The sequence below is a fragment of the Cataglyphis hispanica genome, chromosome 14 (assembly GCF_021464435.1).
Source record: "Cataglyphis hispanica isolate Lineage 1 chromosome 14, ULB_Chis1_1.0, whole genome shotgun sequence".
Taxonomy (NCBI): Eukaryota; Metazoa; Arthropoda; class Insecta; order Hymenoptera; family Formicidae; genus Cataglyphis; species Cataglyphis hispanica.
Genome location: NC_065967.1, coordinates 981,485 through 999,031, shown reverse-complemented (window position 1 = coordinate 999,031; position 17,547 = coordinate 981,485). Strand labels below are relative to the sequence as shown.

The window sequence follows — 17,547 nt, the reverse complement described above, 5'->3', positions numbered from 1 at the left end:
GTTAAATTATGACACACATATATATATGTGAATTATAATTGAGTTGATAATAAACTTACGAGGGCTGTGCTTCATTTTTACTGAATTACTATTTTCATTAGCGATATTACTATTGCAGATGTAAAGTTATAAGGCACAAGCATTCTTAAAGGTTAATCTATAATGTTATTTATGAAGACAGCAATTCACGTCAGTGTTCCCAGAGATAAACAAATTTTACCACGCGGGAATTTCTGCGCGCATCCGAAAACTGCGCAATATTCCGCTAGCACGCATGCGCCGATCGTCCTTTCTCTCCGGGAGCAATACTGGTGTTCGTCCGAACAGACCAAGTGATAAACTTTATTGCATAATTATGTGAGTATAAACAACTGTGGATGATCACGCTGGCTTATCAATCACCTGTCAATTATCGGCGGCTTCTCGATCGACGGATTAATTTTATAATGCATTGTATACAGCACAGTAATTACGTAATATTTTTTTCCCAATGATGATTAATTATGTAATGTTTTTCCCAGTATTGTCGATATTAAGTACTTTTCACGTTTCACCGCGAACTTTTGACTATCTTACCTTAACCTTCAGCTTCTTATGTATCGAAGCAAGCAATGTTACGCAAATATGTAATTTAAAAAGAAAAAGAAGTACATAACCTTTACGTTCGAAATTTCTGCAGCTTATATCGTATTAATATGATATAATTTATCATACATCTGCGTACGATAAGATCCCTCTACGCGCGATAAGAGATCTTCGATGAAAAATATAAAACAAATTGATATACTTCGAAATGACCTTATTAATTCTATATCTTGTAGAAACGATGGTGGCACATACAGTACTTCTGGACTTCACGGTGTCCAGTAGCGTAATCGCCGATATGGAAAAGCGATCGAGTTTGAAGTCGGCGATCGGGAACGTACTGGCGGAATATTTCATCGGTCTCAAGCCATTGACAGAATCTAATATCGATGGCAGTTTGCTCGTTTTGTATACTGGACCTAGAGGCAGTTTAATCACTGTCAGAGGATATACGGAAGGTCTGATTACGTTAAACATCGAATATTACAAGCAGGACGACCAGGAAGCACTGTTAACCTTCGAGGTATGCACCACAAGTTAAACAATTTTGCCAAATAATATAGAAAATATTCTTTTTACGAAAGATTTTAAGAACAAATGCTAATAATTTTGAAAGATATATACTCTTCTATAAATATATATAGATATATAGAATTCTGTAATCATTTATCCAAATTTCTCCAAGGAGAAATTTAAAAAGGAATAAATAGCGAACATAGGTTTTCATTAGAAAATTAATCAATTTAACAAACAATGAATGAACAATACAACATAACATGAAACTTATGACTAAATTAAAACATAAGATAGTAAAGTGCATGTTGTTAAAGAAAAAAAAATATCAAACATATAGGTACCCATTTGAAAATTATAATGAATTTTATACAATTGATTAAATATCACATCATAGATATTTACATGGAATCTGATATCTTTAAATGATAAAATTGAAATCAAATTGAGATATGAAATAGTAAAATACTGTTTGTTAAAGAAAAGGGTTCAAAATTTAAAGAGCATATAATACTCACTGAACTGAATGTTAAAAATATTTAATTAATATATTTCGAAAAATTTATTTTCTCCAAGATAAAAAAGATTTTTGATTGTTATAATACAAGTGATTTGTCTAAATTTATATTTTTATTGCTGAAAAACTATTAGACTTCAAGACCTCAAATCAAATTAGCACTTTGGTTTTTATTCTTCTCTTCTATTTTAATAAATTTTAAAAAATGATAGAGATATAATAAGATTTAATTATAATTAGGAACAATATTAAATTCTGTTAAACTCTCAAAACTAGTAAATAATATACTTATATTTACAAAGCTGTTTTGAAATGTGGAAAAACGAGCAACATTACAATATTATGTGTAAACGAAAGATTTATCTAATCTAAACATATGGTGATAAGATAATTGTTATATGTAGTGAGTAAAAAGTATTAAACAATATAAGAACGAAATTATGGAGATCCATCAGATAGATTTTATTAATTAAACATTTTTTATTCATTTTCTAAGTATTATATCTTGTTAGTCCCTTCTTTTTAACATTCTGTATAGACATATTTTGTAACGGAAGTAGGAAATGTGATATAACTGACAGAACATTGTAGCAGTTGCGATACTTGGAAGCTGATGTTTCCATGGCTTTGAACAGCCAGCGCAGCAAGCACTTACCGCCAATAAGACGAGGAACCATATATGACCTCTATCTGACGTTATCAGGTAGAAAATGTTTTCCCTCAATTAAATTTTGTTCCTCGTTTACTTTTCCTAACACATCTACTTTATATATATATATATATATATATATATATATATATATGTAGATTTATATCACATAAAATATTTTTGGCATAGAGAGAGTTACAATTGCTATTGACTGTCATTAATAGATATTTAGGATAGGCCGCTTGTTAGGAATGCTAACTTAATTTTTTCCCAGCACTGTTACGTTCAATCCAAGTTTTCTATCCAGCATCCTCAATTTGTTCATAAAAAAATTTTAACTATTTACTAAATATGTAATATTTGGACATATTTACTTCTATAATTATTCTCTTGCTCTTCTTGATCGTACGAATAAAAGCTGTTAGACATTTGATTGATTCAATATGGAAGATGTATATCGCATTATGAGACTTGTTTCAAGAATGGTTTGACAACACTACGAAAAACAATTAAAAAATTTTATGTAAATATATGACTTTTATGAATTATTATCATTAATTATACATATTTCTTTTTTCCTTGTGTTGTTTTAATAAATTAAAATTCTGTTAAAATAATTATAACTAAAACGTTCGTGAAGAATTAAAATTTTATCTTTATAAATAATTATGTACATATGTACAAAATGTAATATATATATATATATATATATATATATATATATTTGCAATATAAAATTATCAAATAATTTAAGATGTTATTTTCGTAATAATTTATTTCGTTATCTTTTTTAGTTTGAAGATTCTTAAGCCTTGAAATTATTATATTTCTAGATTTGTAAATCTTTATCACTTTTAGTCGTACGATTCTCGATAATACAACTACATGTACAAACACACACATATGCAGATACAGCTGTTTTTATCATCATTCGCGTTTTACCGCTTGTTATATATCATTTGTTTGGACAAAAATAAGTTTTGCCATATATCATGGCTTGCCAGATTTTGACACCTTTTTTTAGCTTCCTTAACAACAAGGAGTGTAGCGATTCCGTTTTACAAGATAGTGTCTTTGTTCTGTTCATTCATTGGTTCGGCTTGATGATGATGATGATGATGATGATGATGATGATGATGATGATGATGATAATGATGAAATAATGATAATGATGATGACAATGATGGTCATGACGATGATGATGATGGCTGATCGTGATAGTTTGCCAAAGAATTGGAAGCGGCATTGCAGACAGCAGCAACCGCTACACGGTCGCACACGCTTACCCCAATTAAACGCGGTGGACCTTTTGAGAGATACTTTCCTACCGCTGGTGAGTTTTTATTTATAATTATGTTTACGGACCAGCTAACGACCGCTCTTATGAAGGAACTGCTTGTTAAGGAGCTCGATCAAATTGGAAAACTAGTATTATACATCAATTTAAATGTTTGTATTATAAATGTCCTCACGCTTTTTGTTTTTCATAAAAAAAAAAGTTTAATACAAATAAAAAACTCCGTTTAAAATATTATGTATATATCTCTCAGGCGTTTAAGATCGAAACTCATCAAGTCACAAACCTGTAAAATTGATTTAAAATGTTTGATATACATAGTTGAAGCTTATAAAATCTAGGCTTGGCGAGATTTTTGATTCTAGACACCTTTTATATTGATAATATGCACATAAAAATCTATACTCGACTCGATTTTAATCTGGAATGTTCTTTCCATCTCTCCGCGTTAATATCGAGGACATTGTTGCATGATGAAGCAATCGCAAATTTAATAGTATCTTTTATAATTGTTCCTCCTCTCACATCATTTTTTCGTCTGGTTATGATGCTAAAGTTCCCATGCGTGTTATCTAGTAGCTTTGCCTTGCGATACCTCGTTTCCTATTTTTTGCGATGTATGATAGCATGCTTTAAATTAGCATTTATTATAACGTGGCGACAACTATTGCTACTAAAGATTACTCTTATTCAAGACGAACGACTGCTGGAATACGACATCGATAAGCTTGTGTTCGAGGCTAGATCACCATATCAGAAGGTACAAATTGTGCACTCCAAGTCGCTGGGCAATCTGCTAGTGCTCGACGAGCTACAAAGTAAGCGCCGTTGTATTATAATTTTATCTACTATTTACAACTTATTAGAAATTCTTCTATAGATATGTCCGAGGCAGATCTTATATATACAGAAACACTGATGCAGCGTGGCAAAGAAAACTACGCTGGCAAGGAAATAGTTATACTTGGTGGTGGCGATGGCGGCCTATTATGGGAGTTGTTGAAGGAAAAGCCAAAGTTTGTCACAATGTTAGAAGTATGTATATTAGATTTCACATATCGTGTATCGTAGTTATCAATAATCTATATTATTTCTCACATCTTTTATATTTTCTTGCAGATAGATGACGTTGTCATGAAAGCTTGTAGTCAGCATATGCGAAGCATATGTGGCGATTGCCTAGACAAAAGAAAGGGCGATAATTATGAAGTAAGGCTTAATCTTGAAATTTTGTAGATTATTGTATATGTTTAAATATATAGAAATAATATAATGCTTTATAGATTATTGTTGGAGATTGCGTGAAAGCATTGGCGCATATGATTGAGGAAGGACGACAGTTTGATTATGTCTTTGGCGATTTGACGGATATTCCTATTAGCACAACACCACATGGTGATGCCTGGGACTTTATTAGACTAATCTTGAATTCCTCAATGAAAGTATTGAAATCTTCTGGAAAATATATGACACATGTAAGTATTTTCACTTAATTTAAAATGTATCTAACTTTATTAATTAAAAAGATTTAATTCTCCTAAATTGATAAATATTAGTACATGTATATTTTTTTGTTCTATATAAAAAATTATATAAAATTGCTTTTAAAATTATATATATATATATATATATATATATATATATATATATATATATATATATAAATTATGCTGTAAATATATGCTACAAATATGCTTCTCACCATTGTATTTAATATATTTTTCGGATATAGGGAAATGGTGCATCTTGTCCAGAATCCTTGAAAATGTATGAAGAGGTTTTGCTACAATTGTGCGTGCCGGTCACGTTCACAAAGGATCGCGCCTTTGTTCCATCCTTTTTTGAAGACTGGATCTTCTATCAAGTTTCACTGAAATGATGGAGCAAAGGATATTTGGGCAGAACTTGGAGGATCATGACAAAGTGGCCTCCTCACAATCGATTGTCTCTTTTATGACACAGACTTTATTTCTTAGTTGTAGCCTTATTAATTGATGAAATTAGTTCCTGATTGAGAGGTAAATCAAACTATTATTGATTAATTCATCTTGTAACACATTAATTGTGCTATTCTCTCCATTTTCTCTTGTCAGATCTCTGGGAGAATTTTTTTACATTTTTAACATCAATGTAAAATGGCAGCACTGGAAAATGAGTTCAAAACATAATAAATATGTGATAATAAAAAGCAAATATAGCAGTTTTACTAATTTATAACAATTATTCTTTTTTTATAAACAAATTTTTATTTCTTTTATAAATACAAGTTTTTTTCTCTCTTCCATTGCTGCCTTAATATTGATATAAGGTTTAGTTCAAAATCGCTGGTCGAAATATTCAATGGTGCTGATATTTTTACAAAAATATCTATCGAAAGAAATAGTACCACAAAAGATTTAATTTTTTTTTTTTATTTAGTCGCTAAAAATAAGATCAACTTTTGTTGTTAATCCTTTATATTTCAACACATTCTTGAATATTTAAAATGTAAATGGTTTTGCATTTTATTGTTTTCTTTTTCATTCTTGATAAAAGGATTAACAGCAGTGTCAGATGCATGTTATTGCCTGCGTTTGCAATAACTCTTGTATTGAAACATACATACATATACATATATATATATATATATATATATATATATATATATATATATATATATATATATAATATGCAGACATTTATTGCATATATAAATATATTCTGTATTGTAAGGCACGATGTATAAAAATGATGAAATTTTGTCAGGATAAATTATTTTTCTAGCAAACGTTTTTTTTCTGATTTGAATAATTGATAAAATATAACTGAACATATAAAAGAATATATGTATACTCAATTAACCCTAAACAGTATAAAACTGTACAATTTAATATGTATGTACATATTATCAATTTATAACACAGAAACGAAACAAGTATTCATATAAAACCTAATGAATTTTTGATTGCTAAAGAGATTTAGAATTCGATCTAAAATAAATTTTCAAAAATAGAATAATTTTGTTAATTAATTAGTGTTTTAATAAAAATGTGTCATAGATTCTTATACAGTTTAGGGTTAAAGAAATGTGAAATCAACAAAAATTAAATTCTGCATGGGCATACAAGTGTGAATTAATTAAAATAATTATGGGTATTTCTCCAACTATATCCTAACTCGATAATTTTACAAACAATATTAATTTATCAAAAATCTTATTTTCTTCTCACAATATTAAATCACAATATGATACAAAAGAACAAAATATCTATTTAACACTAATAAGTTAAGCAACAGTAAAACATAAAAGCATGAAATAATCCTCGATTAATTCTGTTTCATATAATATAATTATGAAAGATTTTAACTACATCCTTAAAACTGAGCATTTCATTAATTGGATTAATTGGTTGCTGAATTGACAATTATATGCATACGCACAATCTAGTTATATAAGCAAAAAGAAAGAGTTTAAATTGTGATATGATAGTGAATTTAATTAATTATTTCAAACAATATATCATATTCAAACAATAATCATGTGTTATATTCATAAAGAGAATATAGCTTGAAGAAACTGTTGCATCAAGATTATTCATTTATTCAAGATTCATTGACCAATATATTGTTCATCGATAACATAACACAGCAAACTGCTTATAAATTGAAGACTTATACACGATAAAATAAATACGCGATATATTTTTAATAGAATAAAATCTTATAAATACAGTCTTATAAATTGTTTCATAAATTATATTGATTAAATTATATTGATATTATGAATTTTAAGCAATATTTTTCAAAAGGGCACTAATTTTGTTCGATATTTCAAGAATGAAAAAGTGTTTGTTGCATAAACAAGAAATAAGTATCTGTTGTAGAGATACTAAAGTTTATCGATGTACACAATAAATCTTTTACTCTTTTTCATTTTTCAAAACGTTTGTTATATGAACAAGAGGAACAAAGCAATAACTATCTGTTGCAGACGTACTAAAGTTTATCAATGTACACAATAAATCTTTTACTCTTTCTCCCTTTTTTTTATTAAGTTTGCTGTCCTTTCTCGTGTTCCTCTTGGAGTCCTGTGTGGATTACTGTGTAACGATATCGTTTCAATTTATTTTACGAAAGATCATATAAATTAAAAGCATCTGGTATGTAATTCTAAGGTAGATCAGCCTTTTCAGTTTGCTTTCCATATCTCTGGAAACTTTGGCCCCAATATAAATACCGATTGATAAATAAGATTACAGTTTGTTACAAAGTTTCACCTTGGATATTTCTGAAAATTGCCCGATTTCATGAATCGCAGGTTCTATCTCAGTCTCGGCAAGAATTTGTTGTAACCATTGCTGCACTTGTATTGGATGCTCATAGTTTATCTTTCGTTGCTTTGAATATCTAATCAATTCAGACTCACCCTGACTCGACACTTCCTTATCTAATTCTCGTAAATTATTTTCAATCTCTTCATTTGTCAAAATATCTAGCCTGCAGGACTCTGTGTTTTTACATGACATTTCAAGAGACTGTATAGTCCGTGAATATACTTTGTCGAAAGCATGCAATCCATCTAAAGATACATGTGTTAGGCCAAGTTTACGTTTTATAATCAAAAGTGGTGAGTATCCTGACAAAGACAATGTATTTTTGAAAATCTTTAATGCATTACTTTTTACATTCTGCGAATCTTGTAGATGATTCTTGAAAGTGATAGGCAAACTTGAAATACGCAGAGTTCTGTAATCAGATATAAAGTCCTTGCAACGTGGAAGGCTCAGATCTTGATTTTTGATTTTTTGACATGTGATTGCTTTGTCGAAGCTAACATGATCTTTATTAGCATCTTGATAATCTACAACTTTATATGGCTCTGCATCCTTCACTGTAATGCCATTCAATCCATGTGTCTCAATGTTACCAAACTGGCGTATTCGTTCTTCCAGCTCACTTCTATCATTCAGGACTACTATTGATGATGGCAGAAAGTCCAACGAAGTCTCTACTAGTGAAAGTTGTTGTCTATGAATGGCTTCAGCCTGACGTAGCAGTTGTTTCTCTCTAGCTTGAAGGGCTTTTGCTAATTCATTGAAACAATTTTTGATTTCAGCCTCAATCTGTAAATGATTCTTTTTATAATTCTGTGATTGTGGATAAAAGTTACTGTATAATATTATATATTGTTTAGTTTATTCCATAATATATCTATTATAAACATTGATTGTTATAAAATTTCTTTGGCATATGCTTTCTATGTGTATGAGTATCAATCTTTATATATATATACATATATATATATATATATATATATATATATATATGTTTATATATATATACATACACAATCTGTTTTAAATATATGTGTAAACATAACAGAAACACACTAATCTTATCACTTTTGTAACGGTGTACTTGCTTCAACTGTTTAATATATTCATTTAAAAAAAAAGTTGTAATTTATACATAAGTGTAAATATTATCTACATTTATTACAATATTACATACATTTTTATCTGTATCAAGGATCTGCTACTTAATTGAACTAGTTAACTAGTTCAGAGTTTTTCTCTCCACGTTGGAAAGGAAAAATATAAGCTCTGAACTAGTTCAGCCAGTTCAGCTATAAAGAACAGACCCAATTATAATTGAACTATATATATATGTGTATATAAAATTTATGTTGTGCATATAACTACCTCTTAAAAATGTTTGATGTACATATATATATATATATATAATGACATTCAATTACACATATTTATATTATGTATAACTTCTGTTGTAAAAAAATCTCAAAGAAACGAAATTCATAGCTGCATAAACATATAATAAAAAAAAAACAGCGAAATAAATGTGAAATTTAGCGCACAAATGATGTACAATAATATCGAAACTCGTGCATATACCTGAGCAGATTTCTCCTCCAAGAACCTTCGTTTGTTCGCTATCAATTTTATTCTTGATTGATTGTCCTCATTGTTCTCCGGCTGACTTTGCTTGCCTATCATGTTAACTTTTACTATGCCAATTTAATGAACACAGGCCAAAAGAAAGTTCAATTAGCAACTCTCAACTCGATACCCATCAAAGTCCTTGCCAAGCATATCCTATGCGTCGGGTTGCCGACTGGGATACGATATGATGGGGAAATAGATGTCACTGCCTTCCACAACGGGTGTGGAAAGAAAGGGGGTAAGGTAAAAGTGCTTGTGCGGCACGCATGAGAAAGTACAAGACGACGAGCTACGGCCAACGGCAACGGACGAGCGGCAGTTTAGCGCGGCTCGTCTTATAGTGGAGTGCGACTATGGCGAGTTGATTGGAACAACGAGATTTTTGCACATACATAGAGAAAGAGAGAAAGAGAGTGAGAGAAATCGAGAGGCGGTCATTCTTGCGCGAAGAAACAAGATTCGAGAAGAACGAATATTAATCACTGCACGCGCGCGCACGATCTCGATTGACGGCGTGGAGAGATATTGAAAGAGATCGAGCGATCACGCACAACGAAAGGAGAGAGAGTGCCTCGCTCTCTATCTCTCGTTTTTCCCATTTATTTATTTACCTATTGCATACTTGTGTATCAGAAGGCGCCGGTGCTACCGGACGCTCGCCCGGTGACTCGCGCTCCAATAGAGGAAGTGGCCTTGCCCAACATCGAGAATACGCCGGCGACTCTCGCAAATCTCTTTCCGACGTTTGACAGGTCCAAGCTCGAACCAGAGTCCGTACTTAAATCCAGTGACGGCGCACGACGGCTCTGAAAATTGCAACACCAGTTATTAGGTACGTAGTGTACATTTTCTTTCGTACACACGGGATACGCCTGTGTACATATGTATACGCGCGTATGAGTATGTGTGTGTGTGTGTGTGTGTGTGTGAATGAAACGAATTAGGCATCTATTCGTGAATTGTGAACGCGCGCGCGTATATAAATAAAAAATCATTCGGAAATTTTCTTAACACTCGACCCGAATACAATACTACGTTAATGTGCTTGTAGTGTTGCATATGTATATATATATATATATATATATATATATATATATATATATATATATATATATCTTTATCTTACTCATCAGTCGTTTTTATAATTGTATGAATGGATTCCTACATGCATATTTCTTTCCTTACATATTTTCTTTTTATTCACTATATAATAGTCAATATAATTATTCAGTATATAAGTAATATTTGCGCAGATTTTTTTGCAAGATATTTATATAAGCATCATTTCAATTTCAATAATCTACAACCTTTTTACGTCTTAATTTATAACACAAACAAGGCAAACAAGAAGTCAAACTGGAGCAAACATTAATATTAGATAACTTGTGGAAATTTCTGAGAGCGGTACGATAGTGCGAAAAAAACTTGTACCATTATACGAGATATGTCATAACTCAATAATAAATTCCCATTATTTCCTCAAAGTGCGTATAGTATATTAACATTAATATAATTTTTCAATATCGAAGAAAAATTTCATGCTTTCGTGTGACTTATTTCAATCTTGCTTGCGTGCGATATAATTTTAAGTGCAATTTAGTTATATCAACTATTTTCTTTTTTTTTCTTTTTTTTTTTTTCTTTTATTCGTTCTCTGCTATAGTCGATTGTTATGTAATTTCGAACATCGTCTCTTCCGCAAAGTAAATGAACATGACATTGAGATTACGAAGAAACTGCGTGTTGAAATCTCGTATATATTTGACTTTTGAGATTTTCAGTCTCTCACGCATCGATCGAGAGGTATATCGCGTGAGATCGAGCGTCGAACTCGGATTGGCGCGCTAGTGCCTCACGCGTGCGCCGCTCTACCGCGGAATGTGGTTGCGCGCAGTTGTACATGTTCAAACGTCAGCGCGAGAAGATTCTCTGTTCGTTTTGGTAGCATAATTATTTATTATTCTCATATAAATATTATTTTATTTAATTTTGAATAATTAAATGATACTCAAGATTCCGATGTAAATCTCGAGATATAAATATTCATAACGTATGGTTTTAACGTCTTACATTTCCACTTCTCAAGAGGCTATTCGGGTCGAATACATTACGGTAAACGGACGAGTAAATAAAAGAAAAAAAGAAAACATAGTTGATGTAAATTATACTGATGATGTACGATGAAATTTAAAAGTTCTTGATATTTTCGGGCACACATGATACCTATACTCTGTATACTTCTTTTCTCTCCTGGATTCGACTTTAATATTTTTAGATTTCGGATTCGCGTAATCTCGCGAGACAATAAATTTCGGCGAAACCGTTTATGTATTTGCATTTGTTACAGAATTGCGAGACATCGATTTAATACACTCGTCAAACATGAATAAGGTGGATTATATGGAGGTGACTCTCCCCAATTATTCTTATATCTTTAATTTCGAAGAGACATTCAGCCACTACGAGACCAAACAATGGATGATGAAGAATTGGACGAATGGTTTCTATTACTGCGGATTGTACATGATCTTAATATTCGGCGGGCAACTTTATATGGCCAGCAGGCCCAGATTCGAACTCAGGGGAATACTGTGTCTTTGGAATACGTTATTGGCTACCTTTTCTATCATCGGTTTCACCAGAACGGCGCCTGAATTAATACACGTTCTCAGGCATCACGGACTTCACCATAGCATTTGTACACCAAGGTCAGTTTAATTTATTAATTATTTTATACAAATTTTTGCATTTGTGATTCTTTTAAATCTTTTTCAATCATGATTTTTATCCAGCATTTGACTAATAATTATATTGTGTGAATGCAACTGATAGCGTGATTATATATAAAGTAAAGATACATAGGATTGGCAAAAATTGGCCACATTTTTTGAATAAAATCCATACTAGTAACAAAAACTGGTATTACCATTTAACTGATATTAATTTGAATTAAAAAAGACTATTATTATTTTTGATTTCACTTTTGTAAACTATAATGATCAGTATAATTTATTAATTAAAATAAACATATCTTTTTACATAAAGTTTTATAAATATATTTTTTGTCGGTTTATTCCATTGGACAAAGTCCGAATGATAAACATCGGAATTTACCACGGATTTTTCCGGCCAACATTATGTATATCACTCTACATGTCTATTGTTCATATTTATGAGTTGATTGCATACTCTGTATTGCTATATACAATGACGAATAACGAACACACATAATATCTGTGTTTGCATTTTTAATTAAATATATTCTAGAACTCTTTTAAAAAGTCATAACATATGTTCATATGTTTGACATTCATGCAATTCTAATACTATTCGGAGTCGGTGATTATTATATTTGCAAAAAAAATGCAAGAACGTAATTTTGTTGAAGCAAATCGCTTATCAGCTTTTATTTTTAATTCGAAAATTTATGTAATTTGATGTAAATTTAATTTAATTCAAACAATAAGAAAAATATCGTGTTTTTATATGTAATTTAGAAGACATCAAGTATGAAGTATTTATTAGAACACATTTATTTAAATTCGCTTACAAAAATAAGTAAAGAAGATGTAAATGCAAAAAAATGAAACGTTCCATCGAAAAAATTAAAAGGATTGCTTTAATATAAATTGACATAAGATAAGGCATATGCGCACTATATTACATATGTCCTTCAAATATATCATTTTTGTTTCTTATTATCATCTTTTATCATCGTGAACTAAATATAAATGTCTTCAAGGATGCAATATTTTATTCATGTTTTTTCACTTATACTTGTCCTATTCCATAAATTTATTTATATATGCATATGTGTGTAAAAATTCGAAAGTGATAAAAATAATTTTATTATTTATGTACATATCTCGTGCATTTTTCGATACACGATAGTATGCACTAGCATACTATGATCTGAAAGATCTCCTTTTGTTAATCACGTCCAAAAATAAATAATAAAGGATATGATCATCCCTTCACTACGCGAAAGAAATACAATTGCCTACAACAATTATTTTCATTTTGTTCTCTCTTCTTCTTTTCTCTTTTCTTAACTATATTTAATATTGGTTTAGATTTTAGATTATAAAATCAAATTAATTTAATTTAATTAAATGGCGATAGTAAAATAGTCTATCTTTTCTTTGAAAAGATTTTTACAATGCTGGTTTTTAAATATGCTTGAATTTTGATATAATTTAATGAAATCCTTTTTTATCTCTTTATTAATAATTCGGATATTGATAATAAAATTGCTTTCGGAAAGTTTGATGAAATTAATCAAGTTCTAATATTTAATTTTATTGCAGCTTCATCGAGCAAGATTGCGTGTCGGGCTTTTGGACATGGATGTTTGTATTATCGAAATTACCCGAATTAGGCGACACTATTTTTATCGTGTTGCGTAAACAGCCGTTGATCTTCCTGCATTGGTATCATCACATTACCGTCCTACTGTACTCCTGGTTCTCGTATTCGGAGCATACCGCATCCGCGCGATGGTACGTCGTGATGAACTACTGCGTCCACTCAATCATGTATACCTACTACGCTCTGAAGGCGATGCGGTACAGACCACCTAAAGCGATCTCTATGGTAATCACTACGCTACAGCTCGCCCAGATGGTGATCGGCTGCGCCATCAACATATCCGCTTACCAATATCTGGAGAGCGGCAAAGTGGACTGCCACATTACTCGCATGAATATCCGTTTTAGCTTCGCGATGTATTTGAGCTATTTTGTTCTATTCGCGCGATTCTTCCACAAGACGTACCTGGCCAGAAAGAAGGCCAACAAGAAGCACTTTGCTAACAGCGCACCTGGTCACATCGGCTATAATGATAAGCTCAAAGCCAACTAAGGCGATAACCAGCACACCAAGACGCCCGGGCGTCTTTTTCTCTATCTTCTGCCGTTCTCTTTCCCTTTTTATTTTTTTCTATCTTTTTTTCTCTCTTTTTCTTTTTCACGCCGCTGGTCGACGTAGCCATATACATCCAGGATCTATTTATACTAGGAAATGTTAGGATTCAACGGCTTCTAGGATTCGCGCATTTAGTGGCTGCCACTTAATTAAAATAATGATTTTTGAACTGTGATTTCCGAACTGTGAATTTTAAATATGATATAATTTTTCTTTTTTTTCTATTTAAAAATTAATTTGTTAAATAATAATTGCATGTTATAAACAAAATTAATTGAGTACAAAATTAATTCTTATTTTTTATTAATATTATATTTTTAATATAATTTGTCTTATGAATTTTGTTAATAATAAAAATATAAATACATATTTGTAAAAATATGAACATATGTTTGGTTTACGAATGCACATATATATATCCATAAACGAAATTAGAAAGGCTCGTCAGAAATTTATACTTTTTTTTCTTTTAGGCATGAAATTATTCTCTGCCTATCCCGATTCTAATTATATCTATTATATATGTTAAAGCTTTAATTCTAACTATTAAAATTATGTTAATTAGAAAGTCGAAATTTAAAGTTATATAGAGCCTAAAGCATACAGAACAATTTTAAATCTTTAAGATTTGTAGGATCTTATAAGAATTTAAATAAATTCTGGAGTTCATATATAGATATCTAGAAAATTATACGATACATTCTAGGAACACCGAATTTTAAATCCATAGAGCCTAGAAATCATATTTCTCTTAAACTCCTTAGATTCTAGAAGCCGTATATCCTAGAGATTATAGATCTTGGGTGCGATTTCTCAGGATCTTTATATCCTAGGATTCATAAAATATAAGATTCTGTAAAGATGAATCTGTAAAAAAAAAACCCTCGCGAATCGGTAGATCCTAAACATATATATTTAAGAAGATATGTATTTTTCAGGATTATTTTATCTAATATTTACATATATATCTCGTAAAATAATGAATTCACAAATTTTCGAATTTACAAAACCTAGGATTCATATTTCATCTTTATATCTTAATATTTTAACGATCAATCTTTTGAAGTCTAAATTTTATAAGATCTTCGGATTGTAGGATACATAGCCAATTAACATTTTCTTATGCGCGAAAAGCATCCTGAGAAGGAGGTTCGCTCGGGAGATGGACATGCAGCGATTCTCCTTTTCATTTTCTTATTAATGAAAAACTACTTTTGCATATGTGTATATATATATATATATATATATATATATATATATATATATATGTATACATATATTGTAAAAGCAAACGTAAGCGTGTACATGCATTTTTTTAGGTCTGATCGGCTGTTGCACAACATTGTTATTATGATTTTGTTACTGTCTACATTTCTCTTTTGTGCAATTTAATATTGATATTATTTAATAATAATTTATAAGACCAGATATACATGTGTGTAAATAATAATTTCTTATCATATGTCCTGCATGATGTATCGGATTCTCTCACTTGTTATCCTATAATATCCCATTTAATTCTAATTATCATAAACTTGATGAGCAAAGATTCATAAATTTTTTTTCGTGATTATTTTAATTTCAAACGGAAGAGAGAAAACAATTAAATTATATTTTTTTAATGTTTAAGTATTAGTATACGACTCATAAATCAATGATCATAAATGTTGGAAAGAAAATATTTTAGATGTAACTTCGTTATATAATTTAACTGCTCGCGTCAAAGTAAAAGTCTCGACCTAAATAATACGTAAAGGAATGTGCTGAGAAGCGTATATACGGTGCTATTGTTTGTAGCAAATGTAGTCAAAGGAAATGAAGATCCATCTGACGAACAATCCTTATAACGGTAAAAAAATAATCGTAATTTTTATTTGATTCGCGAATTCTTGAAAAATTTCAGAATGTTTATTAGTTTCTTAATTTCTGTATACTTTATGTTAATAAACTGTTTAGAGTAAAATAGCTTGCACGTATTGATGAAATGAATAGGAAAGGCGTTTTATCAAATTCATTGATAAACTGATATCAAATTCACATTACATTAGATTAAATATATACATTAAAATCTGTATATTTTATCGAGAAATTTAAAAAGAGGCCTCAAATAAATAATTATGAATATTGTTGACTCTAATATATTCTCGCAGGAAAAAAGTTACAATATATAATCTTTAATTTATAAAAAAGATAAATATTACTTCTATTTTTACTTACAGTTTCATTGAAAATGCATCTTGTAAAAACGCAAAAACTTGACATTTTTATAAATTAAAAGTTCTTATTAAAAGAAATTATGCATGAAAAATTCTTTCATCGCCAAGTTTTTAATATAATGTATATTTAATTGTAGTTGCCAGATAAATTATCAATTTATTAATTAATTAAAAAATGTGTACTTTTAATAATCGCTTATAAATTTATTCTGCTAATGTTATGTTACTTCTGCTAATGTTATGACTTTAATGAAGTTTCGAATTGTTATAAATATGTATTATATATTTCGTTAGAAAGTCACAATTTTCAAAAATATTCCATTTATTAATAAACAAGTGTTTATACGACCAAACTGGCAATTTATTGTTTGATTATTATATCACGACGTTTCGACCATATGGTTTTGGTCCTTATCAAGTGAAACTAAAATTACAATACAATAAATAATGATAGTCATGTTACAAAGAAAAAAATATGATTAAGCAACTTACGTTATAAATAAAAAGTAGAAAGAGAAAAATCGAAATGTCAAACTGACATTGCGTCAACCACTATGTTTGGAATACTGCGATCAACTAAACGACCTTTATTAATTTATCGTATATGTTGTTTAAATTCTCTGTATCTTTTTGGGAATTAATAGTGTTGTCAAATTTTTTAATAAAAAACATTTCAGCTATTTCTCTCTTTCTGACATGTTTTTCGTTATGTAGAATATCAGGCGCTGACCAATCGAAGTCATGATCAAATTTTAATTTGTGTTTGCTAATTACGGATAAATTACTTTCGTGCATTTTTATATTATTACAATGTTCCTTGACTCGGGTGCTTAAGTGTCTTTTTGTCTGGCCAATATACGAAGCGCTACAATTCTTACAATTTATTTTGTAAACAACCTCCGTTCTAT

General features: G+C 30.1%; 3 protein-coding genes across 11 annotated transcripts; 2 read left to right on the top strand and 1 right to left on the bottom strand.

Moving 5' to 3' along the window:
- Positions 1–191: 191 nt before the first annotated feature.
- LOC126854376 (spermine synthase) lies at positions 192–7,577 on the top strand. Of its 6 annotated transcripts, none has more exons than XM_050601010.1 (8): positions 192–357; positions 822–1,108; positions 3,486–3,597; positions 4,257–4,379; positions 4,442–4,596; positions 4,681–4,770; positions 4,845–5,036; positions 5,294–7,577. In XM_050601010.1, exons 2-8 carry the CDS (start codon positions 827–829, stop codon positions 5,438–5,440), a joined length of 1,101 nt encoding a protein of 366 aa, XP_050456967.1. In that variant the 5' UTR covers positions 192–357; positions 822–826; the 3' UTR covers positions 5,441–7,577. The 6 variants fall into 6 exon arrangements, with proteins under 6 accessions (XP_050456967.1, XP_050456970.1, XP_050456969.1 ...); XM_050601013.1 differs by having other exon boundaries at positions 349–453; XM_050601012.1 differs by having other exon boundaries at positions 352–473.
- On the bottom strand, positions 5,293–9,600 carry LOC126854379 (uncharacterized). 2 transcript variants are annotated; one of them, XM_050601020.1, is made up of 3 exons: positions 9,453–9,600; positions 7,818–8,663; positions 5,293–5,431 (listed from the first exon to the last, which is right to left on the bottom strand). In XM_050601020.1, exons 1-3 carry the CDS (start codon positions 9,552–9,554, stop codon positions 5,429–5,431), a joined length of 951 nt encoding a protein of 316 aa, XP_050456977.1. In that variant the 5' UTR covers positions 9,555–9,600; the 3' UTR covers positions 5,293–5,428. The 2 variants fall into 2 exon arrangements, with proteins under 2 accessions (XP_050456977.1, XP_050456976.1); XM_050601019.1 differs by lacking the exon at positions 5,293–5,431 and having other exon boundaries at positions 7,121–8,663.
- A 169-nt stretch (positions 9,601–9,769) lies between these two features.
- On the top strand, positions 9,770–15,851 carry LOC126854381 (elongation of very long chain fatty acids protein 6). 3 transcript variants are annotated; one of them, XM_050601023.1, is made up of 3 exons: positions 9,770–10,332; positions 11,848–12,208; positions 13,808–15,851. In XM_050601023.1, exons 2-3 carry the CDS (start codon positions 11,883–11,885, stop codon positions 14,358–14,360), a joined length of 879 nt encoding a protein of 292 aa, XP_050456980.1. In that variant the 5' UTR covers positions 9,770–10,332; positions 11,848–11,882; the 3' UTR covers positions 14,361–15,851. The 3 variants fall into 3 exon arrangements, with proteins under 3 accessions (XP_050456980.1, XP_050456981.1, XP_050456982.1); XM_050601024.1 differs by lacking the exon at positions 9,770–10,332 and adding an exon at positions 11,306–11,441; XM_050601025.1 differs by lacking the exon at positions 9,770–10,332 and adding an exon at positions 11,311–11,435.
- Positions 15,852–17,547: the final 1,696 nt, after the last annotated feature.